Below are 19,201 nucleotides of genomic sequence, written 5' to 3'. Positions count from 1 at the left end.
TTTTATGCAGATGCACTCCTACTGCAGAATCATCCCAAACTGATTTAAAATGATCAATTCTTTCCAACTAGAAATATTCAAGTCATCTGGTGAAATTGTATTCATATCGCATCGCAATATAATATATATATTGCAGAATAACAAAGTATCGTAATGCTAAATTTTTCCAATATTGTGCAGCCCTAATGTATACTATATACATAGCATAAATATCTCATTAGTGTTCCTTCCCTTCTGACTGACGAGCAGCCTATGACCTATTTTGTCCTGCCAAGTGACTCGAAGCACAAACGCAGTCAATCATGACCCACAGTCTCAAATCTACAATCTAGCACAAAAGACCATTGGAGATGCAAAGTCTGCATCTGCTTGCTTTTTTTTTTTATATATTATCTAAGAAGTAACAATCTTAAAAGGCAGCAGGAAAAATAAATAAATACGAGCACTAGGATTTAATCAGCTCATCAGCCTCCCACTGATGAAAATATGCGATAAATGCAAAATATTACGCATTCCTTTCTTTTAATCTACAAATTTTTATCACATGCCATCTTTGGAAGTAGCCTAGGCATGGTTTACATTCTTTTTTTTAACACAAAAATCCGAAACCCAAAAACAATGTTTGCTTGTGTTTTGTATAGGATTTAATATACTATCCAGAAGCAATAGTCTGAATATATACATTTGTTTTTATTTTTAATTTGGCGCCAATTCTATTCGTTCAAAAGTAAGATTTTGGTTAAGTATTATGTAAACAAATGAGTGTTTTATAACAGGAAAGCAGTTGTCACTCTATGTTGTCACTCTATGTTCTGATTTGTGAGGATAGATACTATGTAGTTTTATTTTAGTCTTCTACAAAACATAACTGTACAAATGACTGCTTGTTAGATGCTTGTTGTAGTATATTTAATATATTATCTTTTATATAATGTATGAATAAAGTACATTTAAGTTGATTCATGTCTTCACCCTCAAGCATTACACACAGAATTAAAGTTTGTTTTGGTTAAATTCTAAGAAGAAGAAAAAATACAACAATGAAGATGTTAAACTAACTTTTTCATTTATTACTAACTTATAGAATTAGTTAGTTTATAAGAAAAGCCTTGTACGAAGGCTGTAGAGCTGGCTAAACATAAAACAATAGTTCCTAGATTTTCTTTTTAGCACCATTATGAAATTTCCTCATTAAAAGAAGTGACAGATGACCCAAAAACAGGATTTTGCTATTAATATACTCTCCTTCAGGCTATTCAAGAAAGAAGGGAGTTACTTTCTTCAGCACAACATTTAAGTTTTTTTTTTTAATCTGAAACTGTGGTCCTTGGTGATTTATGATAAGCAGGTCAACAGCCCACACTATTCATTTCATTCATTCACCAAATGATTCATTGGAAATTGCTGCATAGGTTCTACTTGACTCCAAAGTAGGGGTGGGCGGTACACCGGTGTCATAGTCATCACCGGTGTGACATTGCGCCACGACATAGATTTTCTAATACCGTCAATACCGTAATAAATCAATTATGCGCCTTGAACGGCTGCATTTACATCAATAATAGCTAATTCTAAATAATAAGGCATTCAATTTTCTTCAAACGTTCAGTTGTGGTCTGAATACATGTCCTTATACTACAGGGCTCGAAATTGCAACCATTTTGGTCGCATGAGCGCCCGAAATTTAATCTATGCGCCCTCATAATATATTTGGGAGCATTTGTGTGTCTGAATATAATGGTTGTAGTGCAATCTGATTTGATTTTCTCTAAAAACTTGCTGAATCGCTCTACCCTGCTGCTGTATTGGTTCATATTAGCTGTTAGTCACTCAACGCTTCCCGCTGTCAGATAACAGGGAGCTTTTGTTCAGCGCAAATGTCCGCTAAAAGTAAAATCTAACACTGTACACATCATCGCCAAAGAAACTCACCTTTACTAAGTTTACACTGAAACTACGGCTCATAACAAAGAGCGGAATTGCGCTGGTGGTCATCGCGAGAATCCTGCTCTGTCTGCTCATAAATTGGTGTGGCTGACTCGCCTGCTTTATTCCACCAACACAGAGAAATGAAGATCAGCTCATAACGAGACTGAGCATTTACAATGACCCAAACCAAAACTTTTAAAGAGTGATAGAAGAGAGACTTTCTTTTGTCTGTTCTTCCTTGAGATGTATATTATTTTGCTATTGAAAGTAATACCATGATATTATACCGTCACCGTTCAAAAGATGAAAAATACTGTGATATTAATTTTAGGTCATATCGCCCACCCCTAATCCAAAGAAACGTTTTTATATTATCTCTCATCTTCGTCTGTAATCTCTGTTCACAAGGATCTTTAGGCACTTTTTTACTTTTTTGGGGGAATCTCCCTCTCTCTTACCTTTCTGGACCCTCACAGGATCTATCATATTTGTTGGGAACTGAGATATGTTTGACTCCACACCATTTTTTCAGGAATGACTTTTGGGACCTCACTTTGTACGTTCAACAAATCTTCTGCTAACTGCTCTCACAACAGAAAAAAAAATTGCTGATCAATCGCTGGAATCCTCTTCACACAATGGACAGTCGAACCTGGACTGTGCTACAATCTAACTTGCTCTTTAAGTTCTCAAAACTCAGGGCTTCTGGTGGTCCCTAACATAGCAAAGTCAAGTAAAGGGGGTCGAGCCTTCTCATTTATGGCTCCTAAACTCTGCAATAGCCTTCCTGATGATCAGGCTCAGACACACTCTTGCAGTTCAAAACTAGATTAAAGACCTATCTTTTAAGTAAAGCATACACTCAGTGCATTGCATAACGGTATGATGCATTAACATGTTCCACGCAGGTTTTTGCATCTTGTTTATATACACTATGAAAAGCAGCTACATTAATTATTCTCTTTATTCTCTATTTCCACCTGGGGATACTCATTCCGAGGCCCCCAGAGACTTTGCAGCGCCACTGATTCTATCCAAGACCTGTAACGAGATGATCCCAAGGTTTCCATGATCCTGGATCAGGCCGTATCCTGAGCAGCTGCTGTGGTGGTCATGGAGGAGTGGAGAGCATGAGACTGATTCCTGTGATGCTCCAGGGACAGACGAGTCTTGCTGACGTCTAACTTATCCAGCCTCCAGCGCCTAGACTGCAGCTCTGCACAAGACGTTTGGCCATAGGGGAAATGGTCATGCCCAACTGAGCCTGGTTTCTCTCGAGGTTTTATCCTTCACTATTGAATTGGTGAAGTTTTTCCTCGTCGCTGTCGCCACTGGCTTGCATGCTTCGAGACCTGTGAAGCTGCATATCGATGCTCTTCAATGTTTGGACTCTCAGCAGTGAATATTAAACCACACTGAACTAAACTAAACTTAAACTCTGAAAACTGACACTGTTTCAGTTGGTTATAGAAAAAAAGGCAAATTGAATTTGTTGGACATTCTCTCGATGGAACTTCTCATATACATGAAACAAATGTTAAAAAATGTCAGTATGTGGCATTCAGCTTATAATGTTGTGTCATCCTTTTTAAAATCTTTGTAAATTTTCTTTGTTTAAAAAGATTTAATTGATTTGTTGATTTTTATTTATTCATCTTCTGAAGTATACTAGGGGTGGTATGGGCGGGAGTGGGTTTTAAATTTGCACTTGTTTGTTTTTTTCCCGTTTTCTTGTTTCCTGAAAAACTCAATAAACAGTTGTTGACAAAAGTAAGATTTTTTTTTTTGTAATTTTGTAGGTTGTAATTTTTTGCCAATATTTTGCTTGAATTTAATTGTATTATCTTTCAATTTTTAAAGATGCTCCGTGACTAAAATTTTATTTTAATAAATATATCTGTTTAATAAATCTGTTTTGTTTAAATGCACCAAAATACACTGCCTATATTCACTGAGAAATTGATATTAAAAAATCATTTTCAAACTGGGGTGTACTCAATTATGCTGAGCACATTATAGGTTTTTTCAATAAAAATAAAGAGTTAAAAAAAGAAAGAAAACAAGTATTTTTGCGACAATTAAAGGGTAATACTAATAGAACTGCTCCTTCCTTCCCCATTTGCGAATGTAAACATGCTCATGTGCTGTAGTAAAGGGGAGAAGCGTGGAGCACCTGTAGACTCCAGTCCACAACATTACGCACACATCCAGACACGTAAAGTCCTGCTTCCTCTGCATCCGCTTTCCACAACACAGGAAGAGCTTTCCGCACATACACATCCAGAGAAAACCAGACCAATCTCTACCGACCCAAACCCTGCGGTTAAAAGTGTAAATCAATGCAGAATGGGCGCTTAAATCGGCATTTAGAGATCAATGCGTGCGGTTTGGAAACAAATAGTAGCAAGTAACCGCATGAGTCAAAGCGCGCTTTATTTCCACTGTTTACATGTACACGCGACTAATACAGTAGGTGTATGTGTTGCAATTTACTTAAGAAGATGTTGTTAAAACACTCACATGTCACATAAAAACACACGATGAAAACATTTGTAGTAGTGCTGAACACACATAGTAAAACAATAGCAATCTTTTAAAACCTCCCATTCAGACAAGCGCGTTACATTTAATACACATACTGTAATACTCAGTGTTGTTCCCTGCTAAAGCCGACACGTAATTCCTATTGATACGGATTACAGCAGGTCAAAGAAAGTGAAACCCATCCATTAATCTGTTGAAGCACAGCAGAAGCATAGTAGTTGTTGCTAACGGCCTAAATAAATCACAACACCCCTCCACACAAACACACACACACCGCAACTTACCAGCCTTCTCCTGGTCGTATCCTACCACTATGAAATAATCAGCCAGTCTTGCCATGGTTTCCTCTTTTGGCGAAATTCTGCAGCACAATTCAGCATTTTTCTTTCTTCAAAAGCACAGCCATGTTTGACACAGAGGGAACCAGTGCGCATGCGCGGACTGGCGGCTGTCCGTGCATGGGCGTGGGTCCTGCATTCACTCACACTAGTGATAATAAACAACTTAATGCGTTTGAGTTATGATACATTGAAGAGATTTTCGTTAGACTGGACGTGATGTTTGTCATGTTAATGTTTGTATTAATTAAGTAATTGACTTAACTTTTCTTAATGTAGAAGTGGATTAGTTGGTATAGCCTATTTTTTAATAAAGCGTCGTTGTTGTTGTTGTTTTTGCGATGCTACAACCGAGAACATATTACAAAATTATATTTTGTCGTAATGACCGACTTTTTAACAGTTCACCACTACATTTAACAGTTTTTGTTTTGTTTTGGATATAGTAAGACAGACCCTTACACAAATGAGCCATATAGGGCCAGACGGAATCTGCGGACGTTTTTTAGCTATTTCTACAGAGAAATTTGGTAATAATCTGCGGATTTGTGCGGAATTATTTTGGAAGTATCATAACTACAACTTTAATATGTGCAAAAAAAATTTTTTTATTTTTATTTAATGTTTAAAATGCAAATCCAATTAGATTCACTTTATTTGGTAAACAAAGCAAGTCTCTCATATCATATCTCATATCTATTAAAATATTACTGTACTAACTGCATTGTAAATAAATCAGATGAACATTTTCATATTAGTCAATGATATTACTGTAACTAATTTAAAAACTGAATAAATATAGATTTACACCCATTTACTCAAGTAAATAAACAGAATTAATGATGGGCGGAAAATCTGCAGAATTCTGTGCGCGCAGATTCCGTGTGGGCCAAGCCATGTTTTACAACATAACCCTGCTGAAAAAACAACTTAGGTTAGCTGTGTTTAACTGATAGACCAGCCTGGTTTTACAGGGGTTTTTGGCCATTTCCAGCCTGGTCTTAGCTGGTCAGGCTGGGAGATGACCAGCTAAAACCAGCCTATCCAGGCTAGGAGGCCAGCCAAAACCAGCTATGTCCAGCTTACACCAGGCTGGTCAAGCTGGTTTTAGCTGGTTATTTTCCTGCCTGACCAGCTAAGACCAGGCTGCAAATTGCTGAAACCAGCTTGAAAATGGCCAAAACCCCTCTAAAGCCAGTGTGGTCAACCAGCTACAGTCAGCCCAGGCTGGTTTAAGCATTTTTTTTCTCAGCAGGGAAAACCAAAAATAAAACAAGTTAAACCATTATAACCACATAATCACCTTTATTTTTGATAACCTCCAAAACTGCTGTTATACACAAACATAAAATGCCCAAAATTGTAACTTACACTGTAAAAAATGCTTGGTTCCAGCATTTAATTCACTAGTTTTCTTTACAAATTTAAGTGGATTTAACATAAATATGTCCACTATACTGTGTCAGATTTCCTACTGTAAAAGCTTTCACACCAACTGGTCGAGCAGATTTTAGAACATGGTATAGTAGCTTGGTTATTGGTTGATCTGCACCCTTTAGAAAGAGCTAATGACCACAATAGTAAGACAGATCCTTACACAAATAAGCCATGTTTTACAATATAAAACCAAAAAAGAAACAAGTTATTCCATGATAACCATAAAATCAACTTTGGCAACCTTCAAAACTATGGTTATACATAAACATAAATTGCCAAAAAATGGTAACTTACAGTTACACTGTAAAAAATGCTCGGTTCCAGCAATTAAGTTAACTCGTTAGTTTTGTTCACAAATTTAAGTGGATTTAACATAAAACTATTAAGTTGTCCCCCCAAAAAACTTAAGAATTGTGTTGTTTGAGCTCATTTAAAATAAGTAGTCTGAGTAAACAGCTATTGTAATTTTTTGAGTCTATTACTATAAGGTTGAAAAGCTATTGTAGATGTTATTTTGTGCCACTATACTGTGTTAAATTTCCTACTGTAAAGCCCTTGTCACACCAACTGGTCGAGCAGGTTTTAGAAATATGTTAGTTGGTTATTTGTTGATCTGCACGCAATGACCACAATTTAGTCACATTATTTTATTTAGTAAACATAATGTAACAAGCTTCAAACTTTAGGTAACAGGTAACAAACTTCAGCTCAATTATTCCAAATAGACCTATGTTTTAGACCTATGGCACGGTGTTTCTTATGGCAGGTTTTTATGTCCTTCATACATGTTGAGAGATCGAGTTGATCGACTAACAAAAAGGGAATATGTCTTGACATAATCCACAGACGTGACTCAGTAAAGCATGAAGTCATGGATCATCTTAACTGTTGCATTAGTCTGAATGTAAATCCCCTCGTCAGGCAGCGCTGGAGCGGCGTGAGAGAGAGGACCAAAGTGCATCAAACCAAAGGTATTAACAAAAGACAAATACACAACTTAAGACACTTAAATGCTTGTATTTGTTGTATTTGTACCAGCTCTGTGATGCACGTCCACAACTTCATGCATTAGGTTAAATTAGGCTGTCCAGTCTGTGTTCAGTCCGTTACAATCACAGACAGACAGACAGGCAGCGTAATACAGAGAGTAAATCAAAGTGCATCAAATGATCGGTAATTAAAAAGGAAAATAGAAAAATAGAATAAATATACATACTTTTATATTAGACACACATCTGATGCTTGTATTTGCTTCACGCATTGGGTTAAATTAGACTTTACAGTCTCGTTTACTTCCATTGTAACCATTCAGCTGAGAGAACGGAACCAATCCCGTGACGTCAGACACAGCGACCCTAGGTTTAAAATCTATAGTAAAACATGCCGTTTTCTGCTAAATGGTTACATTAATCGAGTTTGTTTAATATAATTTCATTAAAGTGGAATCCAATGTACAAAATAAGGTAAACTTCAATTCCCCTTTAATACTGTATATATTTTAAAAAGCCACTGACCAAATGACATGGCCAAATAAATAATCACTTAATTAGTCACTTAATTAGTTGTTACAACAGACAAAATACTGTACTTGTAACGGAGGCCAGCTAGTAAGTGCTGTGCAGGTAAAACTCACTCCTCTGACCTCTAAAGGTGCTCTAGCAACAGACACTAGGGGCCATGGTCTTTAGCCTCCTTGGTAGAGCAACCGACTCCCATGCGGATGGTCACAGGTGCGATACCAGCTCGGAGCGGGTTGGGTGGCGTAGGACCAGTGGGGTTACATTGGTACCATGACCCAGATAGGAGTAAGGTTTAGGCGGGTGAGTGTAACGGCGGCCAGCGAGTAAGTGCAGTGCAGGTAAACTTCACTCCTCTGATGATTTTTTTGGCCTGTTTTAAGGAAGAAACTTACTTAATTTTGACTTATTATCTATGAAAACACTTTTTTGTTTAGTTGTCTAGAAAATATTTCTTGATTTAAGAATGTTTGGAATAGAAACAAGACTAAAACTAAATTAAAAAAAGCATTTTTTGCAGTGTATGATAAAATAGACCGATGTTCAATGTGTATTTATCATTTTAAGATAGCCATCAGAATAAACCATTCCAATATAGCTCAATAGCTTAAAGAGCTAAAAATGAAAATTTACTGACCGTTTATTGTCCCTCAAGTGATTCAAACCAGCCTGATCTCACAAGGAAACATACGTTTTTTTATGTTTTGTCAGTTTAGTGGCTAATTCATATTGATTCTTACGAGTTCAGTCAAAGGAAAATGTACCATTTAAAAAAGGAGGCGTGGCACCCAAGCCCGCCCCTAAATCCAACCGGATTGGCGGGTAAGCAAATCGTACTAAATTGAAGTATAAATGAGATCATACGAATTCATACGAATTAGACACTAAATCAAAAAGTTACGAATTGCCATGATATTGTGTTGTTTAAACCCTTTATGAGTTTTCTTTCTTCTGTTAGACGCAAAATAAGGTGTTTTGAAAAATGAAACTGACTCCCACAGTAGGAAAAACAAACACTATAGAAGTTGATGCTTACAGGTTTCCAACTATTTTTTTTAAATATCTTCTTTATGATCAGCAGAAGAACGAAACTCAAACAGGTTTGTCACAAGTGATTTTTCGGTTTTGGGGGAGCTATCCATTTAACTTGGGAAAAAATGCTGCATAATACACCATGACATGGGCGGACTGGCCATTGGGAGCACTGGGACATTTCCCAGTGGCCTGGCAGTCAATCTGGCCTGCCACCGTGACTCTGGCCTGCCGCGCACAACAACCCCTTCCCCCCCTCCTGCTCTTCACTTCCTAGATCGCATTAGATGTGGCCTGGCAGCATGACTCTGACCTGCCGCGCACAACTCCCCCCCACCCCCAGCTCTTCACTTTCTAGATCACATCACATGTGGCCTGACTACCTGTAACTTTGGCCCGGTGGAAAATGCTTTCCCAGTCCGCCCCTGCACCATGATGTAACATAAATGATACACAGGTATAAATAACATATACAATGGTACTACAAAAATACCAAGGTAATTGTTGTCAGTGAACTTAACAATATAAAATTCTTAGTTGTCACATTTCTGATCGTTTCTCACCTCATCATTACCAGTGAACCCCAAAATGACAACAACAGTAAATTCCTGTTAGGTAGCTAAAAGCTCAGCCCCATCAGGGTGTTCAGTGACTCATTGTAATGCTAGCATTCCTAAACGTTTAACACACATAAAGCTAACTCCCAGCTGCCATGATGGGTTCCTTCATCTTACCTGATCAAATGTCAGCAAACCTTCTGATGGCTATGACAAATTGGTATAGCAAACAATATTTACCATATATGGACCGAGAGGCAAACAACTGGATGGTGTCAGTGTGTGGATGTTGAGCAATCTTTGACTTTCCATATAAGGACAAATCAGGACTGCAGTAATTAACATGAACAGATGACATTCATTTAATAAACGTTGGCTATTGGATGAAGAGCAAAATGCACATATTAACTTTTGTTAGCTTATTTTTAAGTAATTTGATGTAGTATAAAGTGAAATTAGGTGAAGGTCAGTAGGCATTCTCCCTAAAGTGTAAATCTTTCTCTTTATCTGTGTTTACATATCCAGGAATGGGCAGTTTTAGCCTTTTGCATAGAAAACACTTTCAATATCAGCTTAATAAATATAAGCGTAATTATATTCAGTATTGTCGTGATCTATATATTTCACTTTATTTGAAAAGAATAAAATAGTTAACATTAGATAATTGAATTCATTATCATGATGCATTTTTTTTGTCTTAATAAACCTTAATATCAACAACTTTTAACTTTAGTAAATGTAATAGTAAATATAATTTAATATAAACGAGCTAACATGAATTAGCAATGAACAAGCGCATGTTTGTTAACTAAAATGAACAAAGATACATATAAATAAGTATACTGTATATCATTGGTAGTTAATATAATAGCATTAAGTGACGTTAACTAATAGGTCCTTGCTGTAAAGTGTTATCAAAAGCTCACTCAGTAGTTTTCTTCATGTGATAAATCAGTTAAACTGCTTTGATAAATCATTATATTAAGTTGTTATGTTGTGTTATTGTATTACATGTAGCTGCATTAAGATATTAATAATAATATTCTGCATTATTATAATATTAATTTCACCTAAAAGAAGTTAAATGTTTGTCTTTTAACCTTTTAAGAGCACACGGGTCATTTCTGTACCCCCAGTCAATAACACTGGTACAAAAATCATCAAAAAATAAGCTAAATTTACTCTAATGTTGGCATTTTCCAAAGTATTCTAAAAATGAATTAACATTAAAAAACTGCATGTTTATTAACTAAAATCAACAAATATGAATAAATACAGTAGCAAATTGGTAGTTAATATTAATTAAAGCATTACCTAATGTCAACCAGTAGTTCTTTGTTGAAAAGTGTTACCAAAAGCTCACTCAGTACTAGTTAAAACAGTTAAACTGCTTTAATAATTCATTTTTATTTCTAGATTGTGTTTTATTGCATCTGCATTGGCCATAATTTTTATTTAACAATAATAATCTTACATCAAACAAGATAATACTTGTCGTTTCTTATCTTTTAAGAGCATACAGATCATTGCCATACCCCCAGGCAACAACCAGATACAAAAAAATCAACAATGTTATTTAAAAAAACAACCAAATTTACAGTAATGTTGGCATATCCCAAAGAATTCCCCATGATTACTGGCAGTAGTTTATTGTTTAAGAAAAAAAAATGATTAAGCAATTTCATAAACATCCCATCAGAAATCAAGTTTCGTTTTCTCATTCTCTGTGTGCTTTAATTGAGTTTTTCAGCTTGAGCAACAGAGAGGAAGTCCTGGGATGAGAGAGTGTGTCAGCCACGGCCCCTCCCATCTCCCAGCAGTATAAATGCACTCACGCCTGCTCTGAAGAGTCAGACTATTAGAAGAGTATCACCGCTTCACCAGCATTACCAGCAAGTCAAGCGCCTCTGGATTACTTTCCACGCAGACTTCTGAAGCCAACCCAAGAGTACTTCAACACAGGTATGCGTTTCTAAATATGCCTTTCTGTCACTTGCTTGGGATCAATGCACAGGTTATCTGTAGTTACATAAGAAATCTGAGACCCAGTTTTGCACATGTAAGCCAGGCAAGTGTAACTGTAATCTTGTTAAAGAGAATTTGTTGCCTCATGTAGTTGGAAGCTTCATAAAAATCAACAGTTTTATACAACATTTTAGTGCTTATCGGGGACCTGCAGCATAGCTGCAAGTTTACTTATTCATAGAAAGTGCAACCTCAGCTTGACATAGTAAATAAATGCATGATGAGAGTGTAAATAGCCTGGATTTTGGACTCTTGTGCAAGCCTGAGCAAAGCATGGTTGGCACAGAGTAAGGGAGTTGCATTCAGACTATTGGAGGTTGATGTCTAACAGACGATTCATTTGCTCTTTTCCCTCAAGATTTCAATCAAGATGCAACTGATCCTGCAGTCAATCTTCTGCTGCTGCCTCCTGGCCGCCGTTGCACCCAGTGTGGACAGTGCGAAACATGACCTGAAAAGAAGGTAAGCACTCAAGTCACGATTTGATTTAGTACCGATGTTCACTGTTTCTTAAAAAGTTTTCTAACATGCTTTCCTTTTTTTTGATACTCAGCATCCGGCTTCAGAGATCAAAAAGGGATTTGAGTCTTTCTGCACTGAGGACTTTAGAGAACAGGCAGTTCGTCAGACCAGACGATGTCAAAGACAACTTGAGGCCACATTCCAGGTAAGAAAAAAATGCAACTCAAGTCACCATTTTCCATTAGAACATTAAACTTAAATGCATTGCCCAGAAACACCGGCCAGGCATTAACGTCTTCTCTTGTCTGTCTTTCCAGCACTGACATCAGCATTAGAGCAAAGCGCTCCAAGAACTCCATCAACCAGTCCAGGAGATCAGGCTGCTCACTTGGCACCTGCACAGTGCATGTGCTGGCACACCGTCTCCATGACCTCAACAACAAACTCAAGATCGGGAATGCACCCGTTGACAAGATCAATCCCTACGGCTATGGCCGCCGGCGAAGGTCCATTCCAGAGAAAGTATTGAGACTGCGGAAGGATGGCAGTGGGATGAGGATGGTGTGGAGCAGCTCAAACTCTCAATCGCGGCTTCACAAGCTGGAAGCGCTGCTCAGACGGACGTGAGCGTACGGGGTGGGAGCACTTGGGGACGCGGCGACAGAGGCTCACCGGCCAACAATGAAAATGTGCAAATGCCTCAGACTCCTGCCAAGAGTTCTCTAGCGCATTCTTGTCCAAGCACAGCGGCTGGAAGAGCAATCCAGTCTCCTGAAGGCTGCCCTCGGTGGGGAACTCCACAAAGAGAAGCAAAGAAACAACAGCAGCAGGGACGCAAATGGAGCAACCGAACAAGTGTGCCTTGGATATGAGCAAGATATCATTGCACTGAAGTGGACTGGCCTCAGGGAAAAGCAGAACTTTCTCTCTTGGGACTGCCGTCCTGGTGATCAAGTCGGTGGAATTAGTTGTGCTAGACCAGTGTCACTGTGTCTTTGGACTTAACGGGGAAAGAAGCAAGATTCTAGAATGGAATACACACACACACACACACACAGAGAGAGACTTTGAAGATGCCAATGAGGGTGTTTCTAATTTGGAGTCGCATGTTTGGACACTGTAAGCTGGGCGATTGCCTGCTTGAATTGGTTATATGAACTGTCTGTGCCAGTCCACAAGGATTGTACTCGAACTTACTTGAACATTGTTATTGTTGTTATTTGTATAGAGAAATGTGCAATCTATTTCCTTTTAATATTAATATTATTGAGAGTATCTGTATATTTGAAAAGAAAAAGGGTCAAAGATATCACTATTTAATTGTTTTATATAACTTTATACTACTTACAGAGAACTATTTTTGTACAGGGATTAAAAAATTAAGGGCATTGAAGGTAGCATTATATATATATGTATATTATTCATTTATGTCAAAAAGCTGTGGTATAGGATAACTTTTTTATGCAATTATATATTTGTAAAATGGGATCTATTTTATTTGTGTGTTTGTGTGTGAAATGGATTAATGTTGTCATTCAATAAACTTTTGCATACAATTAAACCTGACGTCTTCTGGAGCTTGTCTGTTTGTTCCAAAGGAAGCGAAGGTAGTAAAAGGAAAGTCTTTCCATTGTTCCTCATCCGGATTGCCGAGTGGACAGACAGATGATCAACACCTGGTCTGGGTTATTACATGTTAAAGGCCCTGGAGGGCAAACGGGGTGCCAAGTGCATTCTGTTTTCAATACCTTCACTAGATGTAGTAGGTATAGAGATAGGTTTCTGACAAAAGAGTGGGCTAGGGTTGTGTTTAATGGCAGCTCTACATGGGGTGGGTTTCTGGATGTAGAGCAGAGGTGAGAGGCGCTCCATACCACATTCCACTTCAACACATCATTTTCATTCCAATCTTAATGAGAAGGAGCTTCTGAAATGCACTCTTTTAATGTTGCACCCCTGTAGCCCTAATATAAAAGCACCATATGATGCTAATCACAATGAGCACGTACACAGGAGAACACTGATATTCTTAATTTAACAAGTGTCCACTGAATGCAGTATGAAATGGAAGATGTTTCAGCTATTGAGTTTCATTTATAAACTGCCTCCATCAAAATAGAGATGTTTTTAAATCTAAATAAGCTTAGTTATTTAGTGTGGTACTTGATTAGTATGAATGTTTGAGATGTCAGAAAGCTAAAAATAACTAATTTTTTTGTGTACTACTGCACGTACTGCCACTGTTTACCTCCCCAGGTGAACAATTATAGGCCTACCTTGAAAGTTTTTTTTAGCTGCCAGTTGAAAATAGGCTCTCTTTTAAAATGTTGTGGTTACCTAAATATTTGAAGCCCCAAGTGAAACATTTGGACATATTCTTCAAAATTAGTGTTTGAATTAGCTTTTAAGGAGTTTTCAATAGGGTCAGGGACTGTAATAAATAATAATTCCGACCTTGTGGCTGAAAAAAAATAAATAAATTCAGGCACGTGTCTTCTTCTTGTCTTATTTTAATGCTCTAGCTCCACCTTGTGGTAACTATTATTGGAGTTGCCGGGCTTTTTCCAAGAACTTGCAAATGTGTTCTGGGACTGACGCCATTTCCCTCACTCATCGACACCTCATAAATCTTCACCACTTCTGTCAGTGAATATGGACCAGCAATGAACACAACTCTTTTAAACTTTGGAGTCTAGATATTTAGATCTTTTTTAACCAATTCAATGAGCGAATATCCTCATGTAGGTCAATTTATTGTTACAGCAAATAAGATTAATATAATAATAAGATAATAGATTAAAACAAAACCGCATGTGTATCCACGCCATACCGATTCGTTTTTATAGCCCATAGCCCTATATAGCATATTATATAACTATATAATAAAATGTCACTAAAATGCAGTATTTGAGTCTCATAATTAAACAGAAAATGAGGGGTATAACTGCAAAAAGGTCCACTTTTGGAGAAAAAGAACTACCCCTTTCACCAGGCTGGCTACAGGCCTGATTTGGTGTAACACTGATCTATAATATAGATCTATTCTATGATGTGGTCATAAAACTGACCTGATGGGTCAACTATAATCATAAAATGATGGACAGGAACAATTCTTTATTTAGGCTAGAATAAAAGCAGTTTTAAATTTATTATGAACCATTTTAAGGTCAAAATTATTAGCCACTTTCAGCTATTTTTTTCGACTATACAGAACAAACTATCGTTATACAATAACTTGCCTAATTACCCTAACCTGCCTAGTTAACCCAATTAACCTAGTTAAGCCTTTAAATGTCACTTTAAGTGACATTTATAGAAGTGTCCTGAAAAATTTCTAGTAAAATATAATGTACGGTAATCATGGCAAAGATAAAAAATAAATCAGTTATAAGAAATTACTTAAAAAAACTATTGTTTAATGTGTTGAAAAAATCCTCTCTCCGTCAAGAAATTGGGGGAAAAATTAAACAGGGTGGTTAATAAATCAGGGCGGCTAATATTTCTGACTTCAACTGTACCTTTTTGAATGGGAGGTAGGACAATCTGAAAAGGTAGGACAAATCGTTCATACAAGGCAGGACGGACGTCTTTCATATTTGGTTGATTTATATATCAAGTCATGAAGCTGAAATTCTCTCAGACTACTTTCTTGAATATGACAATGGGTTCACAATAATCAAATGGCTTCGGTAGTATACGTTGCTGCCATATAATTGACTTTTAAAAATTATTTAATTTTCTGCCCTTTCTGTGCTGAAATTTGGAAACAAAAATCTGCGGAGATTATAGAAGCTGAAAAGAATTACTTCTCTACTATTTTTAACTATTATTTTTTTTAACTATATTTTACTCCTCTAGCTATTTTTTAAGGTTTACAGTACAAATCCATTTATAACAACTTGTTTGGTAAACAAATATATAGCTCTCTCACATTCATTAAAAGACAAAAAAACTTTGTAAATTGTACTGTACATAACTCATCTAAGAATATGCATATTATTTCATATTATTATAGAAATGAATTAAAAACTGCATTAACATATGTTTAGACATTTAACTAGATGGATGGATGGATGGATGGATGGATGGAGGGATGGACAAAACCGCATGTGTATCCACGCCATACCGATTTGTTTTTACAGCCCATTTTATTTCATCTATTTTTTTCGGTTGATGATCTTTACATTTTAGTTTACATTAATTGTTAATATTTGTAGGAATCTTTAGCTTAATTAACAAATTAACTTACCTGAAAAGTAGTTTTCATCAGTTATAGCAGAAACATTGTAATTTGTTTGGCATAATTTACATGTAATTTAATGGCACTAAACCGCTATATAAATATATTTTGCATTCTGCATTGGACTGGAAAGAAAGAAATAGATGTAAAAAATGCAAAACAATTAGATGGATGGATGGATGGATGGATGGATGGATGGATGGATGGATGGATGGATGGATGGATGGATGAATGGACTGATTGATGGATTGTTTGGTTGATGGATCGATGGATAGATGAATGGATGGATGGATGGATGGATAGAATGATGTGCTCAAAAAAATTTGGGCACGAATTTTGTACAAATTTTTTTGTATTTTGTCATAGACGTCTATGATACCAAGCAGCTGAACACCTAATAAGGGGTCGATGGGTGTAATTTATTTTGAATAAATAATTAAAGTTAAAATAATTTCATCCATAAATTTTCAACACTACTTTTATTGGAGGACACTTTTACACATCGACACAAGGGGGCAATAATTAATTATGATAAAGGAAAAAAGTATGACAGCACGATAACGCATAATAAATCTCTGTAAACCAATATCTACTTACTTAAAAAGCTAAACATCTTTTAAAGAAAAAAGTCTTTATATATTTAAATGTAATTTTAAACTTAGATGTGAGGTGGAAGACTGGTTAATGTTCTGATAGTCTCTTTCTCTCTGTCAAGTCAATTTCACGTGCCATATCTCATGCATCACTGGGGGGCAGAACTGAGCATGTTGTTTCCCCCTATCATTTCTTTCCAGGGAGAACTTCATGGGTTTATAATTGCAGTGCAGCAGCAGAGGACACATATTTCTGTGAGATCTGCAGCTAGGTAAGTGCTTTAATAAGATTACTAAGATTTATCAAACTACAAATCAGTGTACATTTGTCTTGATCTTATGCAATTGACACAATGTTCATTAATATCATACATTTTATTGGTTAAAAACTGTTGCGTTGCCAGTTATTACTGTTACCCTTTTCAACCATCTATTAATGTTTCCAAAGAGACAGAACAGCATCAAATCTGTTTTAAAAATACCAATGTAGGAAATGCTCACCAATTATTTCTGCTACGCTCCAGGCCTGAGCACACAGGAAATGATGCGAAGACTCCAGACACCCATTGCGAAGCAGCTCTCCAGTCCATGTTTGGGAAAGGGTGAGACTTTATGATTTCCCTCTCTTCATATTCTCCTTCAAGATTTTTTTTTAATGTGACACTTTTTTTTTCTTCAAATCATTTTTCACAGCAGAAATTGTGTCTGATTCTTACCAAATGAGAGAAACAGTGAATGTTATCAGGGTCCTAAAAAGAAACATTAGCATTTTCTTTAGCAAATGCTTCATGCAAAACACTGCTTACTTCATCCTAAGGATATAGTGATGCAGCAATATGATTTGATAGTACAAGAGCAAGTGAGAGGTATGACAGTGAAACGACAATGAAGTACAGTAGTTTCATTAGTAAAAGAGAAAAGCTAGCAGTTTTAGATTAAGATTAGTACAAACGTTGGTCCTCTGATTCCTATCTGCACCCTAACTACAAATTGTCCTCCAACTATATTAACAAAGTTTTTATCTCATGCTCATTTCCTTAAGAAGTATTTGATTTGCACTGAAGATTGAATCTCGCACTGCTCTCACGGTAGTCTTACATACTTCAGCAAGCACGAAGAGATATTACTGTATATATTATATGATTAATTCCAGAATTGTGGGCACATTTCAAGCATTTTACATTAACTTTTATTAAACTGCAGTGACATAAAACAAATATACAGTTGAAGTCAGAATTATTAGCCCCCCTTTAATTTGTTTTTTTTTCTTTTTTAAATATTTCCCAAATGATGTTTAACAGAGCAAGGAAATTTTCACAGTATGTCTGATAATAGTTTTTCTTCAGGAGAAAGTCTTATTTGCTTTATTTCAGCTAGAATAAAAGCAGTTTTTAATTTTTTAAAAACCATTTTAAGGACAAAATTATTAGCCCCTTTAAGCTTTTTTTTTTCCAGTAGTCAACAGAACAAACCATCGTTATACAATAACTTGCCTAATTACCCTAACCTGCCTAGTTACCCAATAATCTAGTTAAGCCTTTAAATGTCACTTTAAGCTGTATAGAAGTGTCTTGAAGAATATCTAGTCAAATATTATGTACTTAATATTTAATATAATACTTAATATAATACTTAATATTAATATATCATCATAGCAAAGATAAAATAAATCAGTTATTAGAAATGAATTATTAAAACTATGATGTTTAGAAATGTGTTGAAAAAATCTTCTCTCTGTTATTTGACTTGGTTATTATTTTTTCATGTCTTTGGACTGTGGGGGAAACCGGAGCACCCTGGAGAAAACCAACGTGAACACAGGGAGCGTGCAAACTCCACACAGAAACGCCAGCTGACACAGTCGGGACTCTTGCTGACCTTCTTGCTGAGAGACGACAGTGCTAACCACTGAGCCACCATGACGCACATCACAGTAACAGAGTTGACATAATTAATCTACAACTGGTACATCCAAAATATTTAGCAAAAAATTAACAAGAGAAGAATAATGACATGCCTCAATGCCTTTCAGAGTTTCCAGCCATAGGAAGCGACATCACTTGTAGCAAGTCACAGGCTTTTTTTGATCATGGAGAAACAGAATGTATGTAATACTATAATTAGCCATATACACTCACCGGCCACTTTATTAGGTACACCTTACTAGTACCCGGTTGGACCCCCCTTTTGCCTTGAGAACTGCCTTAATCCTTCCTGGTTTAATGGGCCCAAATGTGCCAAGAAGATATCCCCCACACCATTACACCACCACCACCACCAGCCTGAACCACTGATACAAGGCAGGATGGATCCATGCTTTCATGTTGTTGATGCCAAATTCTGACTGTACCATCCGAATGTCACAGCAGAAATCGAGACTCCTCAGACCAGGCAACATTTTTCCAATCTTCTATTGTCCAATTTTGGTGAGCTTGTGCAAATTGTAGCCTCAGTTTCCTGTTCTTAGCTGACAGCAGTGGCACCCGGTGTGGTCTTTTGCTGCAGTAGCCCATCTGCCTCAAGGTTC

The 19,201-nt window shown here is 36.7% G+C and overlaps 3 protein-coding genes across 6 annotated transcripts in view; 2 read left to right on the top strand and 1 right to left on the bottom strand.

Moving 5' to 3' along the window:
- The window catches only part of sbf2 (SET binding factor 2), a 309,070-nt gene extending 304,176 nt beyond the window's left edge, over window positions 1-4,894 (bottom strand). For all 4 annotated transcript variants that reach the window (XM_056462363.1, XM_056462364.1, XM_056462365.1 and 1 more), the window contains exon 1: window positions 4,758-4,894. In XM_056462363.1, coding sequence (XP_056318338.1) covers window positions 4,758-4,812 — 55 coding nt within the window. In that variant the 5' untranslated portion in view covers window positions 4,813-4,894. The remainder of the gene's footprint in view (window positions 1-4,757) is intronic.
- Window positions 4,895-11,219: 6,325 nt separating this feature from the next.
- adma (adrenomedullin a) lies at window positions 11,220-13,343 on the top strand. The gene is made up of 4 exons (XM_056462983.1): window positions 11,220-11,316; window positions 11,738-11,841; window positions 11,933-12,046; window positions 12,159-13,343. The coding sequence occupies exons 2-4, from the start codon at window positions 11,750-11,752 to the stop codon at window positions 12,466-12,468; spliced, it is 516 nt and encodes a 171-aa protein (XP_056318958.1). The 5' UTR covers window positions 11,220-11,316; window positions 11,738-11,749; the 3' UTR covers window positions 12,469-13,343.
- A 3,855-nt stretch (window positions 13,344-17,198) lies between these two features.
- The window catches only part of ampd3a (adenosine monophosphate deaminase 3a), a 31,851-nt gene continuing 29,848 nt past the window's right edge, over window positions 17,199-19,201 (top strand). Inside the window, exon 1 of the mRNA XM_056462359.1 lies at window positions 17,199-17,276. Within this exon, the coding sequence (XP_056318334.1) occupies window positions 17,216-17,276 (61 nt within the window). The 5' untranslated portion in view covers window positions 17,199-17,215. The remainder of the gene's footprint in view (window positions 17,277-19,201) is intronic.

This window comes from Danio aesculapii, chromosome 7, assembly GCF_903798145.1.
Source record: "Danio aesculapii chromosome 7, fDanAes4.1, whole genome shotgun sequence".
NCBI classification, from domain to species: domain Eukaryota; kingdom Metazoa; phylum Chordata; class Actinopteri; order Cypriniformes; family Danionidae; genus Danio; species Danio aesculapii.
This window is presented reverse-complemented; position numbering and strand designations above follow the sequence as displayed.